The sequence below is a fragment of the Ipomoea triloba genome, chromosome 13, assembly GCF_003576645.1.
Source record: "Ipomoea triloba cultivar NCNSP0323 chromosome 13, ASM357664v1".
Lineage (NCBI taxonomy): Eukaryota > Viridiplantae > Streptophyta > Magnoliopsida > Solanales > Convolvulaceae > Ipomoea > Ipomoea triloba.
In genome coordinates, this window is record NC_044928.1 from 22,277,135 (window position 1) to 22,292,770 (window position 15,636).

General features: G+C 33.5%; 2 protein-coding genes across 3 annotated transcripts in view; both read left to right on the forward strand.

Annotated features, from left to right (window-relative positions):
- LOC116003031 (pentatricopeptide repeat-containing protein At4g38150-like) overlaps window positions 1-15,636 on the forward strand; it is a 36,183-nt gene that overhangs the window by 14,810 nt on the left and 5,737 nt on the right. The gene's annotated exons all lie outside the window — the stretch shown is intronic.
- Window positions 2,297-8,685, forward strand: LOC116003029 (probable polyamine transporter At1g31830). The gene is made up of 2 exons (XM_031243213.1): window positions 2,297-2,642; window positions 6,977-8,685. Exons 1-2 carry the CDS (start codon window positions 2,508-2,510, stop codon window positions 8,444-8,446), a joined length of 1,605 nt encoding a protein of 534 aa, XP_031099073.1. The 5' UTR covers window positions 2,297-2,507; the 3' UTR covers window positions 8,447-8,685.

Here is a 15,636-nt window from a genome sequence, read left to right on the forward strand (position 1 = left end):
GTATAAGGTTTTCCTCAATAGTTAAAATTTTGGTGTGTTTTTTGAGTAATTTTTGTAAGTATGATTAGGAAATAGAAAATGGGGTGGTGAGGGAAAAAATAAAAAGAAAAAATAAAACAAAACAGAAAAACTAAAAAAAAAAAATTATATATATATATAAAGTAATTACGCGAGGCGCAAATATTCCCCCATAGTGGGCCTTATCATTCTCTACCAAAACCCACATATTTGCAGGATAAAAACACTCCCCAAAATCAACCCTTCCCATTTATAAAAAAACTTATCATTAAGTTATTACTGTTCTAAAATCACTTCAAAACACACAGATGGGGATGGCCTAATTTGTTTTCCGGAATTTCAGCTTTATCTTACTTCTAATTTCCTCAAAAAAAAATGAGTTTTAAAAACAAAGAATACGGAAATTATTAAACTAATGAAAAAGAAAGCAACAACAAGGAAAAGTACAAACCGTCAATCATAATGTAAACGAAAGAAAATTGTGAAATCTAATCTTAAAGAAAATAATTTGTTTAAAAATGATGAAATATGAAAATTAAGAAATATATAAATGAAAATTTAAGATAGCAACAAGAAGGAAAAATACAAAACGTACCAAGATATTTACGAAGACAACTTGCTGAAATTGACCATGTTTATTAGTAGTCGGCAAATTATTGTATAAACCATAGTCCAAGCAGTATTGTATGGACTATAACAAAAAGTACATTTTTACCATGTTAAAAGTACGTTATTCATGCATTGAATGTACATTAATAAAATAATGTACTTTTAGTACTAAACTAATGTATTTTTTAATATAATATTTATTTTTTTGAGAGCAATATAATATTTATTTTTAATATACTAAAAATACATTATTTATGAATAAACATTATGTGATAGTATGATCCGCACAATAATGATTGAGAGTAAAAACTTGTGTTAGACCATCTTACGGGTCTCAATTTGTGAAACGGATCGAATCTTTGATTAATAAGGTCAAAGATACGACCTATTAATCAACAATTTAACCTATTAATCAAAGATACGATCCGCCTCACGGATTGAGACCCGTGAGACTGTTACGTATGATTGTTAATAGCTAGGTCCCTCTGATCATGTCTCATGCATGTACAATTATTAATTGAAAATAGGTATACAAGTCCGTGGATCTGTCTTGTTCTTATATTTAGATATTTCGAAAACACATTTTGCATTTTTTTATTATCAAATATACCATTTTTTTTTTGAAAACCCTATCAAATATACCATAATTTAGTACCATATGTTATTTTTTTTACCCAATTAATATTGTCTCGCCGTATTTTTAGTGAGGAAGCATTACGTTATCTCATTTGAAAAACGTTGTCTTCAGAACTCGTTGAAACTTATCCGAAAATGTTTATGTGTATTCTTGAAAAATTATGAGAAGTGCAGAGCGGACTGGATTTTAGGGCGTGCAAGATGTGTGATCGCATAGGGCCCCAAAATTTTGGAGGTCTTTAGTCCAGCTCTGGCCTAATAGTCAGTATATGTATTTGTGGTTATATTGATCCAAAATTAGATTTTTTGCATTTTTCTCTTTGCAATTTTTCTTCAATTCGCAGTTTATTTATACTTTGATATGACCTCACTTATTTATCAACACAGGGCCAAGCAAATAAAAAAATTGGCCCTGGACTGCAGAGTATAATGTTATAGATTTTATAGTAATAGAGTTGGTGATAATATCAAAAATATCACCTCATTTTTAAAAAGAAAATAATAATAATAAGACATTACATGATGCACAGATCTAATTACAAAATTAATTACAAAAATAAGTGTTTTCAAGGTGCACACTTACTTATCCACACAATCATTCACAATTAAACTTTACTTGTGACAAAAGGTGAAATCGCCTATCCAGGCGTTCTAACTCGACCGTTTGTGAAGGGATTAGTTATGGTGACTTAATTGGTAGACTTTTGCTCACTGCGCACAAGTAGCTCCTCATTTTAAGAAATTCTCACACTGCTACTAGTGGAACAACACAATAAGAGGTAATTCTGCCCGCATGGGAGTCACAGGAGTAAAGTTTGGGAAGAAAGCTGTGCAGTAAATAAATGTTTAGCTTCCGTGGTTCAACTGAGTTACCATGATTTACATCCTGCTAAATGCTTTGTCAGATCGAGGCATTGGGACCTTTGGGGTTGGATTCAACATTTTGAAAATAAAATAAGAGGTAACTCTCATTTGATTTGACCTCTATATATTTATACACGCACACCCCCTAAAATAGCCATTATTGGATTTATTACTTATCTCATCTCTCTCTCTCTCTGTGTGGTGAATTTCATAGCCCATATACTCCCACCCCACCCACCACTCCTGAGATCATATATCATAATTGTAGCATGTTAAGAGTGTCTCCTCCTTATTGCTCATCTCTGTCTTCTGCTCTTCCACTGCTATGCTTCACTCCTGTTCCCTGACATTCAGAGCCGACAACTACAGCTTCAACTCAAATGGCGCCGATTGGGTCAGACGACGGCGGGCCGCCGTCCACCGTTGAGATGATCCCCACCAATGCTCACGACAAACAACCACAGCTCCACCCAACATCTGCTGTAAAAAATTGCTCTGACAACAACCATGATGAGGTAAATCGCCTTTCCTTTTCCTCAATTGTCTGTTTCGATCAGATTCGGCTTTAATTTTCTCCTTCTTTTGAATCTTTTTCCTGTATGAACATGGCGGCTCCCAGAAAGTAGCTCGCTTGTTCTTCTGTAATTAAGAGTTTCACCGTAATTAGGAGCCTAATTAATTGGTTTTAACGTTATACTTAGTGCTGGAATAATTTGGATGACTAAGTTTTTCTTTTTTCAAATTTGGAATGACTTATTAAGAGGATCAAATTATGAAATTACATTTGCTTTACCTTGTCTCAAAATAGTCATTTACCAAAAAAAATCTACTAGATGACCAAAAGCAACAAAAAACACAATATTTAAACAAAAGTTTGTCAATATAAAAAATTACTAAAATAATATTGACTCAAAACGTATATATTCTCGTCATACTTTCTTTCCTTACTAAGTAAAGATAAGGGAAAATAAAGTGAGTTAATTTTGTAATAATTAATAATAATAAATCAGTTAATAACACAAAAATAGTCATATCAGGACTATAAATAATGTGATTTTTTAGAAACGAACAATATTGAATGATATTTTAGATCAGTATGATAGAGTAGTGCAATTTAATTGATCCGAATAGTCTAAGGGGTAGTTGAATGGGGACACGAGATGGCACAATCGTGTGATTTAGTCGAAGATAGGCTAATTAAGAGTTTTGTTTTTTTTTTTTTTTGGTTGATTAGGATAATAGGATTGTAATTAGTTGGTTTTAGTTAATTAGTTGCGTGAGGGATTAGGATAACACAGCGCAATCCAACTGTTTCATTAAAAGTAGAAACGTACGGAATTTATTGACTACATTAAAGTTGAAGTCCAGCAGTCTGTGTTCCACACTTCCACTAGCTATATAATAATCTTTAAAGTAAAAAAAAAAACATTGAAATAATATTTATGTGTATTTTTTTTAAAAAAAAGTCAAACTTAGGAAAAAATTGTTTTGTGTCAAATTGTATTTTAGATTATTTATGATCGTATCAATGATGTTATATTATTGTTTCGGTTGTCATAGATATATCATCTGACCTGACAACTCCCACCTACTAAAACTATTCTTATAAAATGTTAAACAAATACTTATGCCAGAAAATGTAATATCAGAATACTAATCATGAAATAAATTGTTCCTTATTTATAAAGAAAAATATAATACTTTTAAATCAAAATGTAATATTTATGGTTAAATAATTAGTCATGAGGAAAATATAATACTTTGTATTAATTATGAATAAATTGTTTAATTGTTATTTATGAGAAAAAATCTAATACTTGTAACAAAAAATGTAATAACTTTAATGAAAAATGTAATATTTCTAAACCAAAATATAATATTAAGAGCTCAACGGTTGAAGAGTTGCTTATGATGAAAATTGTAACACTTGTGTGAAAAAATATACAGTAATACTTATCAAAAATCTTGACTCGTCTCATGAATGAGGATTTATGAGACAGTTTCATAGGAGAATTTGCCCATTATATTAAATTTTCTTTTAGCTTGTGGTGGAGTTGATCAGGTCATAAGTAATTGATAATAAGAGTTTTTCTTTTTTTTTTTTTTAAAAAAAAAAACCATATTGTTGATGTGTTGCATTTTTTATAATGAATCGTAGGCGATAATCATGCACTTAGCTAACTTCACATCCCTTCATTTCTGGTTACGTTATTGTTGCATAGCGTGATGACACACCATTTTGGGGTCACGTGGTCTTCACAATTACGCACTTCCCCATCTTATACCGCCCGGGACAAATAGCTATTAGCGGATGTGACTAGCTGATAATATTAGTTGATTCTAAAAATATGTTTAGTAAATTGGTCGTTAGTTGATAGCTGATTATATGCAAAATGACATTTAAGAGTATAATTTATTTTTCTCAAAAAGCTAATCGAAAAAGATATTTTGAGCAGCATTTTAAATTTTTAGCGTTTTGAAGCAATAAACTATTATAAAAAGTTGATTAACCAAACACTTATATTGGTTGTTTAATCAAGTCAAACAGTTAATAGTAATTAAACAAACCAAAATTGACTAATAAGCTAACTATGTTATCAAATAGGGCCAATATCTAAAAATTTAAAATTTCACACAAAAATTTCTATATAAAAAAATAACATTTTTTTAATTTAAAAAATTAAAAAGTTCTTTTGGTATGAAATAAAAAGAACGTGTGAGGGGTGCTGGAAGCCTGGAAATGTACATCGGTCTTGTATTTGGTAAAATTATATTTCTTTTATATATTTTTATAAATAATTGAAAAGTTTTAACATTATTTTATTAAATAAAACACACAATATTATGCAGTATCTTACATTTTTTAGATGAAAATATATTATTCAAGCTTAATTAGCACAAGAAATAAAGATGTGGTCCAAAAGTAACACATTTCTCCCATAATTATTAGCATGTGCAACTTTATGTTTCTTATTATGAAATGTGGTGCAAATTAATTAATATGTTGAATGTATATGCGTCATTATGAGTTCGAACTTTTTTTTTTTTTCTTTTTGCCAAATATTTTTATAATTTTATTTTGCTATCTTCATTTTCAAACTTTGAGGGGCCCACTAGGCCACCCCTCCTGGCTCCCAAAGCACACATAGAAATCTGGATGTTAAACAATCAATATGAGTGTTTAGTTTTTTGTAATAGTTTATTGCTCCAAAATGTTAAAATTTAAAAAATTGCTCAAAATAACTTTTTTCGATCAGTTTTTTTAGAAAATCATTTTACATGTAATCATCTATAAACTAACAGCTAATTTACTGAACACTTTTCTATAATCAGCTAATGCATACTATCAACTAATCAAACCCACTAACATAATCAGTTAACAGCTATTTACCAAACAACTCATAACCAATATATATAATACTAAACAATTTTTATATGTCTATGCACACGCACACATGTGTGTCGTGTGTGTGTATATATATAACTACGTACCCAAAGCACTCAACCAATTAACTATGCATATTACTTGTACTAATGTCAACTATATTTTAGATAAGTTATTTGTATTGTTAATAGTGTTAGAGTGGACCAATATGCAGTTGACTTTTTGCATGTATGTTTAATGGGCCAGAGGTGGACCCGGCACCTCAATAAGGCGCATTGCATTGCACATTTGCATCTATACTTGAGCCTCGGCACAACATGATATATGTTTGAAAATGAATGAAGAAATGTTCATTGTGAAATATGTTGTGGATCCCTTTAATAATAGATGTGGTCGTTTCATCATTCACTTCTTATTAGAGTAGAATGTTACAAAAGGAAGAAAAAAAAATTATACAATAGTATTATGATTGATTGTCATGTAAAAAAAAGGTATAAAATAAAATAAAGATGTATAATATAAAAATTTTATGAGTTTGGATGGACGGGGATCTTTTCGGTGATAGCAAATGATAAGTTAAGGGTGAGTCTTAAAATATTAAACTTATAATGAATCAAATTGGATGCGGTGTTTATATACAAAATTTGTATAGAATCTCATTTGGCCCACCATGTTATATATATAGAATTCAGGTCAGATGCGGTAATATTCTTCCATCGGATGAGCTCAGATCAACGGTTGAAAATCAATGAAAAGAAAAAAAAAATGCGATGATATTTTTATAATTTTTTGGTCCATGTGTATTTGTATGGTGCACAAAGTGATGATCTATGATGCGCTAAACATCGATTTGTTGTGCACTATGCGATGCTATGTGGTGCACCACAAGTGATTGAAAATCAATGGAAATGGAAAAAGCGCAATGTCATTTTGGTAATTTTGTGCATCATGTATGTTTCTGTGGTGCATTAAGTGTTGGGATTTGTGGTGCACTAAGCTTCGGTTCATGTTGCACTACTAAGTGGTTGAAAATAGTGCATTGGGTTCAATAGGCCCTTTGAGCAGTACTGTTAGACACCAACGATGGATCTATTAAACCCGTTGATTTTCCCTATGACCCACGGATTTGACACCCCGTTGAGTGGTGCACTAAGGGTTGATTTGTGGGGCACCATTGGTTTGGGGCTTTGAAAATGTTACAAACTATCTTGAAATGAAAAATGAGACCGAACAGGCTTTTATACCATGTTACAAACTAAGACTAAAATTGAGTTAGGATTACTCAATCGAGTTATAATGCACATGAATGAAATCATACTTCAACTAATTATTCTAACCAATGGTCATATAAATCCATATGTTCTCTCATATTTTATGACTCTTAATAGAAGAAAAACAAATTAGTTTCTGCAGGAAAATGTTGTTGTTCTGATTTGGGTTGTGTTGTTGTCTTAATGAATGCAGAAATCGAGGGGTACACCTAATAGAGACACCCCATTTTCTTCAACTGGGGAACGTAATGGCTCAGAATTCGCAGTGGTTAGTGAAGTTCCTCTTCCTCTTCCTCCTCCTAGACAAAACAGAGGCAAGAAAGTTTCACTCTTGCCCTTAGTTTTTATCATCTTCTACGAAGTATCGGGAGGGCCATTTGGTGTGGAGGATAGCGTGGGGGCAGCGGGCCCCCTTCTTGCTCTTCTTGGGTTCTTGTTGTTCCCACTCATATGGAGTGTCCCAGAGGCTCTCATAACGGCTGAGATGAGCACAATGTTCCCTGAAAATGGTGGATATGTGGTGTGGGTTTCTTCTGCTTTGGGCCCTTACTGGGGATTCCAGCAAGGTTGGATGAAATGGCTGAGTGGGGTTATTGATAATGCACTTTATCCTGTTATGTTTCTTGATTATCTCAAATCAGAGATCCCAGCTTTAGGTGGTGGCCTTCCTAGGGTTTCAGCAGTATTGGGTTTGACTGTGGTGCTCACTTTCTTGAACTATAGGGGTTTAACTATTGTGGGATTCTTTGCTGTTATCCTTGGGGTGTTCTCAATTCTTCCCTTTGTGGTTATGGGGCTGATTTCTATTCCCAAGATAAGGCCTAAAAGATGGTTAGTAGCAGATATTCATAATGTAGATTGGAATTTATATCTCAACACTCTGTTTTGGAACCTTAATTATTGGGACTCAATAAGTACACTAGCAGGGGAAGTGGAAAACCCTAAGAAAACCCTGCCAAGGGCTCTGTTTTTTGCTATGATTTTGGTGGTTTTGGGGTACTTCTTCCCGGTTTTAACCGGGACGGGAGCCGTTCCTCTCCAGCGCGATCAGTGGACCGATGGGTACTTCTCGGACGTGGCGAAAATCATAGGCGGGGCGTGGCTGAGATGGTGGATTGAAGGGGCTGCAGCCGTGTCGAACATAGGGATGTTCGTGGCCGAGATGAGCAGCGACTCGTTTCAGCTTCTTGGCATGGCCGAACGAGGGATGCTCCCCGAGTTCTTCGCGAGGAGGTCTCGCCATGGAACCCCACTGATCGGGATCCTCTTCTCAGCATCCGGGGTGATCATACTCTCCTGGCTCAGCTTTCAGGAGATTATAGCAGCAGAGAATTTCCTCTACAGCTTTGGAATGATACTTGAGTTCATAGCATTCATCTGGCTGAGAATTAAGCAGCCAAACACCCCGAGACCATACAAGATACCCTTTGGCACAATTGGAGCTTTTCTGATGTGCATACCGCCTACCTTGCTTATATGCGTCGTCTTGGCGTTCTCTTCGGCTAAAGTTGCAATCGTAAGCCTCGTTGCAGTCGCCATCGGGCTGGCAATGCAGCCGTGTCTTAAGCATGTCGAGAAGAAAAGATGGCTCAGATTTTCGACTAGTTCGGATCTGCCTGATATTCGTCATACTACACCTCACACCACAACATCATTAATCTGATCAAACTCAACATCTTAGTGTATACACAGTTTGATATTGCAAGAAATCCAGCTCACAATAGTCTCTGAAACTGATATGTTGTTTGCTTTAGTGACATAGATGTCTATTATCACTATAATAGTTTTTCTTTGTAGACTAGTAATCTTTAACTTGTTTCAAATGCTCTCTAAGTATGGTTGTAAATAGGCATGGATATGATCAATTGGTATGCTATAATGCTATGACTCTTTCTAACATAATCCGAGATTTTATAGTATATCATTATTACATCACTCATATAATCAAAGTTTGTGTGTTGAAATAAAACCTTATACATTATCAAAAAAGAAATAAAACCTTATAGTCACAATTTTTTTGGAATTGGAGTTAAATGTGCTAAAGGCTATTCTCAACCTGAAAAGATGAGGTGGAAAAGAATAAGTCATTTTTGCTTTTCTTCTGATTCCTCGTTGAAATGCAAGCTTGCTAAATTGCATTTGGCAGCAACGGGGATCTCAAGGGTGAAGACTTCACCTCTGTAAAGTGTAAAGGATAAGACAAATAACCAGAAGAAAGTAAACAAAATCTTATAATTACTAAATCAATAGTCCAATCAACATGACTAGGGTTGCCCATACCGTATTATATTTATTTGATTAAACATCCCAAAATACTATGTGAGTTTTATTACTGCAATTGGCCTTGTGCACTTACAAAATTTTGACCAAATTCTACATTTCACCAACATTACTTCAAGTCAGGTATGAAAAATTATCAAACCACCCCTAATAATTTATTTATTTATTATTATTTTTTTTTTTGCAAATACCACCCCTAAATAATTAAATAAGGAAACGTAACTATAAAATATGTATGGGAGAGTTTATGGAGAATATCTCTCAAGTAAAAGGTAAACACTAATATGATCCATCCATTTGGGTAGATCAACAGTTAAGATTTGTTGGAAAATAAATGAATTAGATGTAGGGTTTAATTTTATAAATATTATAAATTTAAAAGTTTACAATAATTATAAAATAACTCAATTTATATTTATATTTTTTTTTAATTTACTGAACCCATCAACTATTAATGAACCTTAATTGACCGCTACAATTACCCCTCACTTTTTATAGGAGGACTTTGTTGTAATTTGACCCCCTCCCTATATATAGTGTTTTGTTGTGGATAAACCTTACAATTTTTTACTAGACTTGTTTATACATGACACGAAATTAGACGGTGAAAATAACTTGTTAGTATTTAGTTTTAATGTATTCCAAGTCCATAATGGGTTCGACCATTAAGAACTTTTTATTTTTGTGTTTTAACGGGCCAATTTGTTTAAGATGTTAAGAACCCATTTAACTTGTAAAATATTAGCATCAATTATGATTTTTAGATATTACTCCGTATTTTATAATTTTATGAATATTATAGTATGTTATGAATTAGATATATTTGCTATTTTGTTGGATCTAATAGTAAAATAAAATAAAAATAAAAATTAAACTTTTATTTTCTAAAAAAAATTTATATTACCATTCTAAAATGTTATTGTGTGATGCCATTTCACTTGGACTAAAACTTGTGAACTAATGTTTCCATTATATCAACTTGTTTAAAAATCTTGTTCGTATTTATAACTCAAACACGTTAGTCTTAACATATGTTTCCATGTTTGGCTTTATCGTATTCGTGCAATTATCGTGTTACCCATTAATAAACTTAATTACACAAAATTCAAGTCTAATTGTGTATGACAACATCATATTACAATAACATGTGATTAGTAAATTGGATTGAATTGATATGAATTCAAATATTTTTATCTTTTTGGAGACACTGCATGAAGTGCATTTATCAATCATAAATAGAACTTAAAATGTACATTTGTTCCACGAAAACCTCCTAATAACCCCACTCGTTTTTCACCTTTCACTCAATGATCGGATTATAAATGCACCATCATTTCCTATTTCAGCTCTCTCTATAAAATAAAGTAACTTCAATTTGAGTTAGTCTTTTTTTCTCATTAGTTTTGCTCATTTTCCTCAGTGACAAACTATACATTGCATGCGAAATGGATCAAATCAACTTGTCAGAAACACTTGATGTGAACCTCACAACATGATGAGAATTACTAGTGGCAACCCCTTCGTCTTCTACTTCGTGTTCGTATTTATAACTCAAACATGTTAATCTTAACATATGTGTCCATGTTTGGCTTTATCATATTCGTGCAATTATCGTGCCACCCATTAATGAACTTAATTACACAAACTTTCAAGTCTAGTTGTGTATGACAACATTATACATATTACAATAACACATGATTAATTAGTAAATTGGATTGAGTTGATATGAATTTAAATCTTTTTAATTAGCTTTTTCGCGTGGTAATACCGTGCGCGAAATTACATTTGTCAATCATAAATAGAATTCAATGTGCATCTCCTAACCTTAGCTCTCTATGTAAAATAAACTTCAAAATTGAGTCAGTCTTTTTTAATTTCTGTAAAATAAACTTCAAAATTGAGTCAGTCTTTTTTAATTTCCTCATTAGTTTCGCTCATTTTCCTTATTGACAAACTATACATCGCATGCAAATGGATCAAATCAACTTGTTAGAAACGCTTGATGTGAACCCCACAATATGGGAATTACTAGTCGCAACCCCTTCGTCTTCTACTGCCGCCGTTGATCTGTCTGAACCCACACTAGAGGATTTGATATGTTTGCTTTACCCCCACCCAACTAGACAGTAATCGTGTATACACACACCTCACAATCTCGAGCAAATTTTATATCAAACTCGATTCAACTTGTTTAAAAATCGTGTTCCTGTTCGTATTTATAACTCAAACATGTTAATCTTAACATATGTGTCCATGTTTGACTTTATCGTATTCGTGCAATTATCGTGCCACCCATTAATGAACTTAATTACACAAACTTTCAAGTCTAGTTGTTTATGACAACATTATACATATTACAATAACACATGATTAATTAGTAAATTGGATTGAGTTGATATGAATATAAATCTTTTTAATTAGCTTTTTTGCGTGGTAATCCCGTGCACGAAATTACATTTGTCAATCATAAATAGAATTCAATGTGCATCTCCTAGCCTTAGCTCTCTGTGTAAAATAAACTTCAAAATTGAGTCAGTCTTTTTTAATTTCNCAAATCAATTTGTCAGAAACGCTTGATGTGAACCCCACAACATGGGAATTACTAGTCGCAACCCCTTCGTCTTCTACTGCCATCGTTGATCTGTCTGAACCCACACTAGAGGTCTTCTACTGCCGCCGTTGATCTGTCTGAACCCACCCTAGAGGATTTGATATGTTTGCTTTACCCCACCCCCACCCCCTCTTTCATTGTGAAGATGCTTTGTCATAACTTGCTATAGTATTTACTATTTATAGTTTAAGGCACAAACTAGACAGTAATCGTGTATACATGCACACACCTCACAATCTCAAGCAAATTTTATATCAAACTCGATTCAACTTATTTAAAAATCGTGTTCCTATTCATATTTATAACTCAAACATATTAATCTTAACATATGTGTCCATGTTTGGCTTTATCGTATTCATGCAATTATCGTGCCACCCATTAATGAACTTAATTACACAAACTTTCAAGTCTAGTTGTGTATGACAACATTATACATATTACAATAACACATGATTAATTAGTAAATTGGATTGAGTTGATATGAATTTAAATCTTTTTAATTAGCTTTTTTCGCGTGGTAATCCCGTGCACGAAATTACATTTGTCAATCATAAATAGAATTTAATGTGCATTTCCTAGCCTTAGCTCTCTATGTAAAATAAACTTCAAAATTGAATCAGTCTTTTTAAATTTCCTCATTAGTTTCGCTCATTTTCCTCATTGACAAACTATACATCGCATGCAAATGGATCAAATCAATTTGTCAGAAACGCTTGATGTGAACCCCACAACATGGGAATTACTAGTCGCAACCCCTTCGTCTTCTACTGCCATCGTTGATCTGTCTGAACCCACACTAGAGGTCTTCTACTGCCGCCGTTGATCTGTCTGAACCCACCCTAGAGGATTTGATATGTTTGCTTTACCCCACCCCCACCCCCTCTTTCATTGTGAAGATGTTTTGTCATAACTTGCTATAGTATTTACTATTTATAGTTTAAGGCACAAACTAGACAGTAATCGTGTATACACACACCTCACAATCTCGAGCAAATTTTATATCAAACTTGATTCAACTTGTTTAAAAATCGTGTTCCTGTTCGTATTTATAACTCAAACATATTAATCTTAACATATGTGTCTATGTTTGGCTTTATCGTATTCGTGCAATTATTGTGTCACCCATTAATGAACTTAATTACACAAACTTTCAAAGTCTAGTTGTATATGACAACATTATATTATAATAATACATGATTAATTAGTAAATTGAATTGAGTTGATATGAATTTAAATCTTTTTACCTTTTTCGCGTTGTAATCTTGTGCATGAAATTACATTTGTCAATCATAAATAGAATTCAGTGTATATTTGTTCCATGAATACCTCCTAATAACCCCATTCTCTTTTCACCTTTCACTCAATGATCGAATTATTAATGCACCATCATTTCCTAGCCTTAGCTCTCTGTGTAAAATAAACTTCAAATTGAGTTAGTCTTTTTTCCTCATTAGTTTTGATCATTTTCCTCATTGACAAACTATGCATCGCATGCAAATGGATCAAATCAACTTGTCAAAAACACTTGATGTGAACCCCCACGACATGGAAATTACTAGTGGCAACCCCTTCATCTTCTATTGCCATCATTAATTCGTCTGAATCCACACTAGAGGATTTGATATGTTTGCTTCACCCCCTTCTCACTGTGGAAATTCTTTGTCATAGCTTGCTATAGTATTAACTATTTATAATTTAAGACACAAACTAGATAGTAACTGTGTACACACACCTCACAGTCTCGATTCAAATTTTATATCAAACTCGATTCAACAATTCCTTATATCGAATTTGAAAATGCATGTTGCACATAAGCATATACTTTGATGAATAATTAAATACATATGTTGATGGATTTTAATAACCCGGGTGGTCCGAATTATAAAACCCAATAAGATTTTAGGGGGTTGACAAGATAGGATAAAACAAAGAACGGGGTAATAAAAGGACAAAGGTAAATGATCACGGAGATTCTTGTATTATTAAGTCACTACAAAACCGCTATTACAAATGATAGATTCATGCAATAACTACTCGGACCAAGTAGATGTCTTGGAGACAAAGTTACATGTTTTTATACTAGCTTTAGGCCCAACTACTCGGAGAGAAGTCCTCTAACGACCCTGGACCGTGTCTCAAATCGAGGGGACCGCGTCAAACCAAGACCCGGAGGTCTTGGCCGAGTATGGAGCTCGGCCATGATGACCCCCCAGAGGTCGGCCCAGCCGACCTCGTCCGTTCAGACCCGAGTTGTGCTCTCGGGTCACTTGCTCCTTGACCCAGTCTTCGTGTTGACCTGTGGCGGGTTCGTGCATGATTTATCCATCAATAACAATCACAATAACATTTTTTTATGTTTTTAACTTTAATCTTTTGAATGATTATCTTGCTCACAGAAAGGTGAAATTCTTCCTGGTCATAATTTAGTGACCTCTTGGGTGGGAGGATGAATATCTAATATCCACAAGGAGGTCACTACATCGTTGGATACGCGGTGTAACTCCTGTCATCTTTAATTTACTTACAATCTATCACTAAAATACTAATTGAGTTACTCGTGCAAGCTGCTTTGAATGATTTATCTGTCTATTTAGGATGATATCGTAATCGTAAATAATGCCCATGGTAATTAGTAATGAATTATTTTATTATCATCTATTAAACAATATAATAAAAATCTTTTTTTTTTTGGACAATTTCATTAATTAGAATTTAGAAGCGCGATCGAGCCATGCGAGGATCTAGCTTTGTTGCTTTTGGAATCCATTCAACATAGTATTTATACTTTTACAGGTACTACCTCTCTCACTTACACTTGTCCTGCGGGACCGGCTAGCTTATTACTCGTGATTTTTTGATATGAGAATCATGTCTCACCTATTTAATCACCTTATTATATATGTAATAAAAATAAAATGAAAAGGCAAAAGCACATAGAAGCTTCTTAAAGCCTTTTAGAGAAATTTCTAATTTTGATCCCATGAGTATGAGATTATTTCTACATTTCGTCCATGACTATTAAAATTTTTATATTTAGTCCCATGACTTTTAAATTCCTATAACATTTGATCATTCAGATCAAAATTCTAACCACCGATGACTATTTTTTCAACAAGTGAATTAATTTAGGATAAAATTGTCATTTTTAAAAAATCATCTTTCCCCCCAAACCCTTTCTTCTCCCAACTTCATTCCCTTCTGCGTAGAATTTGTTGTCGATGCCAACACCGCCGAACCAGAAATCCGCCAAAACTAATTCGATGCTTTCAGGAAGGACTTGGCCTGCTGAATTAACCAAGCTGCTGATCAGATTACAATGGTTGCTGAGTTACCATGATATTACCTTCTACCATATGCTTTGTCGGGCCAGGGCATTGAGGGCTATTGGGATTGGAGATTCAACCTTTTGGGAGAAGAAGAAGATTACAATGGTTGCTGCGAAATCATCGAACCACATGTGAACTGCCGCAGATTGGAACCAATTTTAGGTATAGGGATAAACTACGCCATCGTACTATTTGGGAACAAGCAATTAAGCCATCGAACCCAAATAACCCCAAATAAGTCACTGAACTCGGAATAACAAAGTAATTAAGTCACTGAAATCAGAAAAAGAAAAAGTAATTAACCCATTTTTAATAGGTCATTTGAATTTTCCGGCCAACGGCGACATTTTCCGCTGACCAGCGATGACCGAGTCACATGAGAATCGGAATTGGAATGGGTATCCAATAATTGATAATGGTAATGGATTTTGGTGAAAGTATTTTACATGTTTGGTAGTATGGTGGAATGTGAAGGATTATTAATAGTTGGAGAAACTGTTAGGAAGGAAGGGAATAAAACCCTTATTTTATTAGAGGATGAGTTTTGCAATTAAGGAATAATCAAAATCCATGATAGTGTTCTAAAAACTTGTCAACTAAATAATAACAATAACTTTATACCCATTCGTGATAGCT

Excerpts from the sequence above, each read along its gene's own strand:
- LOC116003029 (XM_031243213.1), top strand. The coding sequence starts at position 2,508 with ATGGCGCCGATTGGGTCAGACGACGGCGGGCCGCCGTCCACCGTTGAG. Across the intron at positions 2,643-6,976 it reads CTGACAACAACCATGATGAG|AAATCGAGGGGTACACCTAA; the intron begins GTAAATCGCCTT and ends TAATGAATGCAG.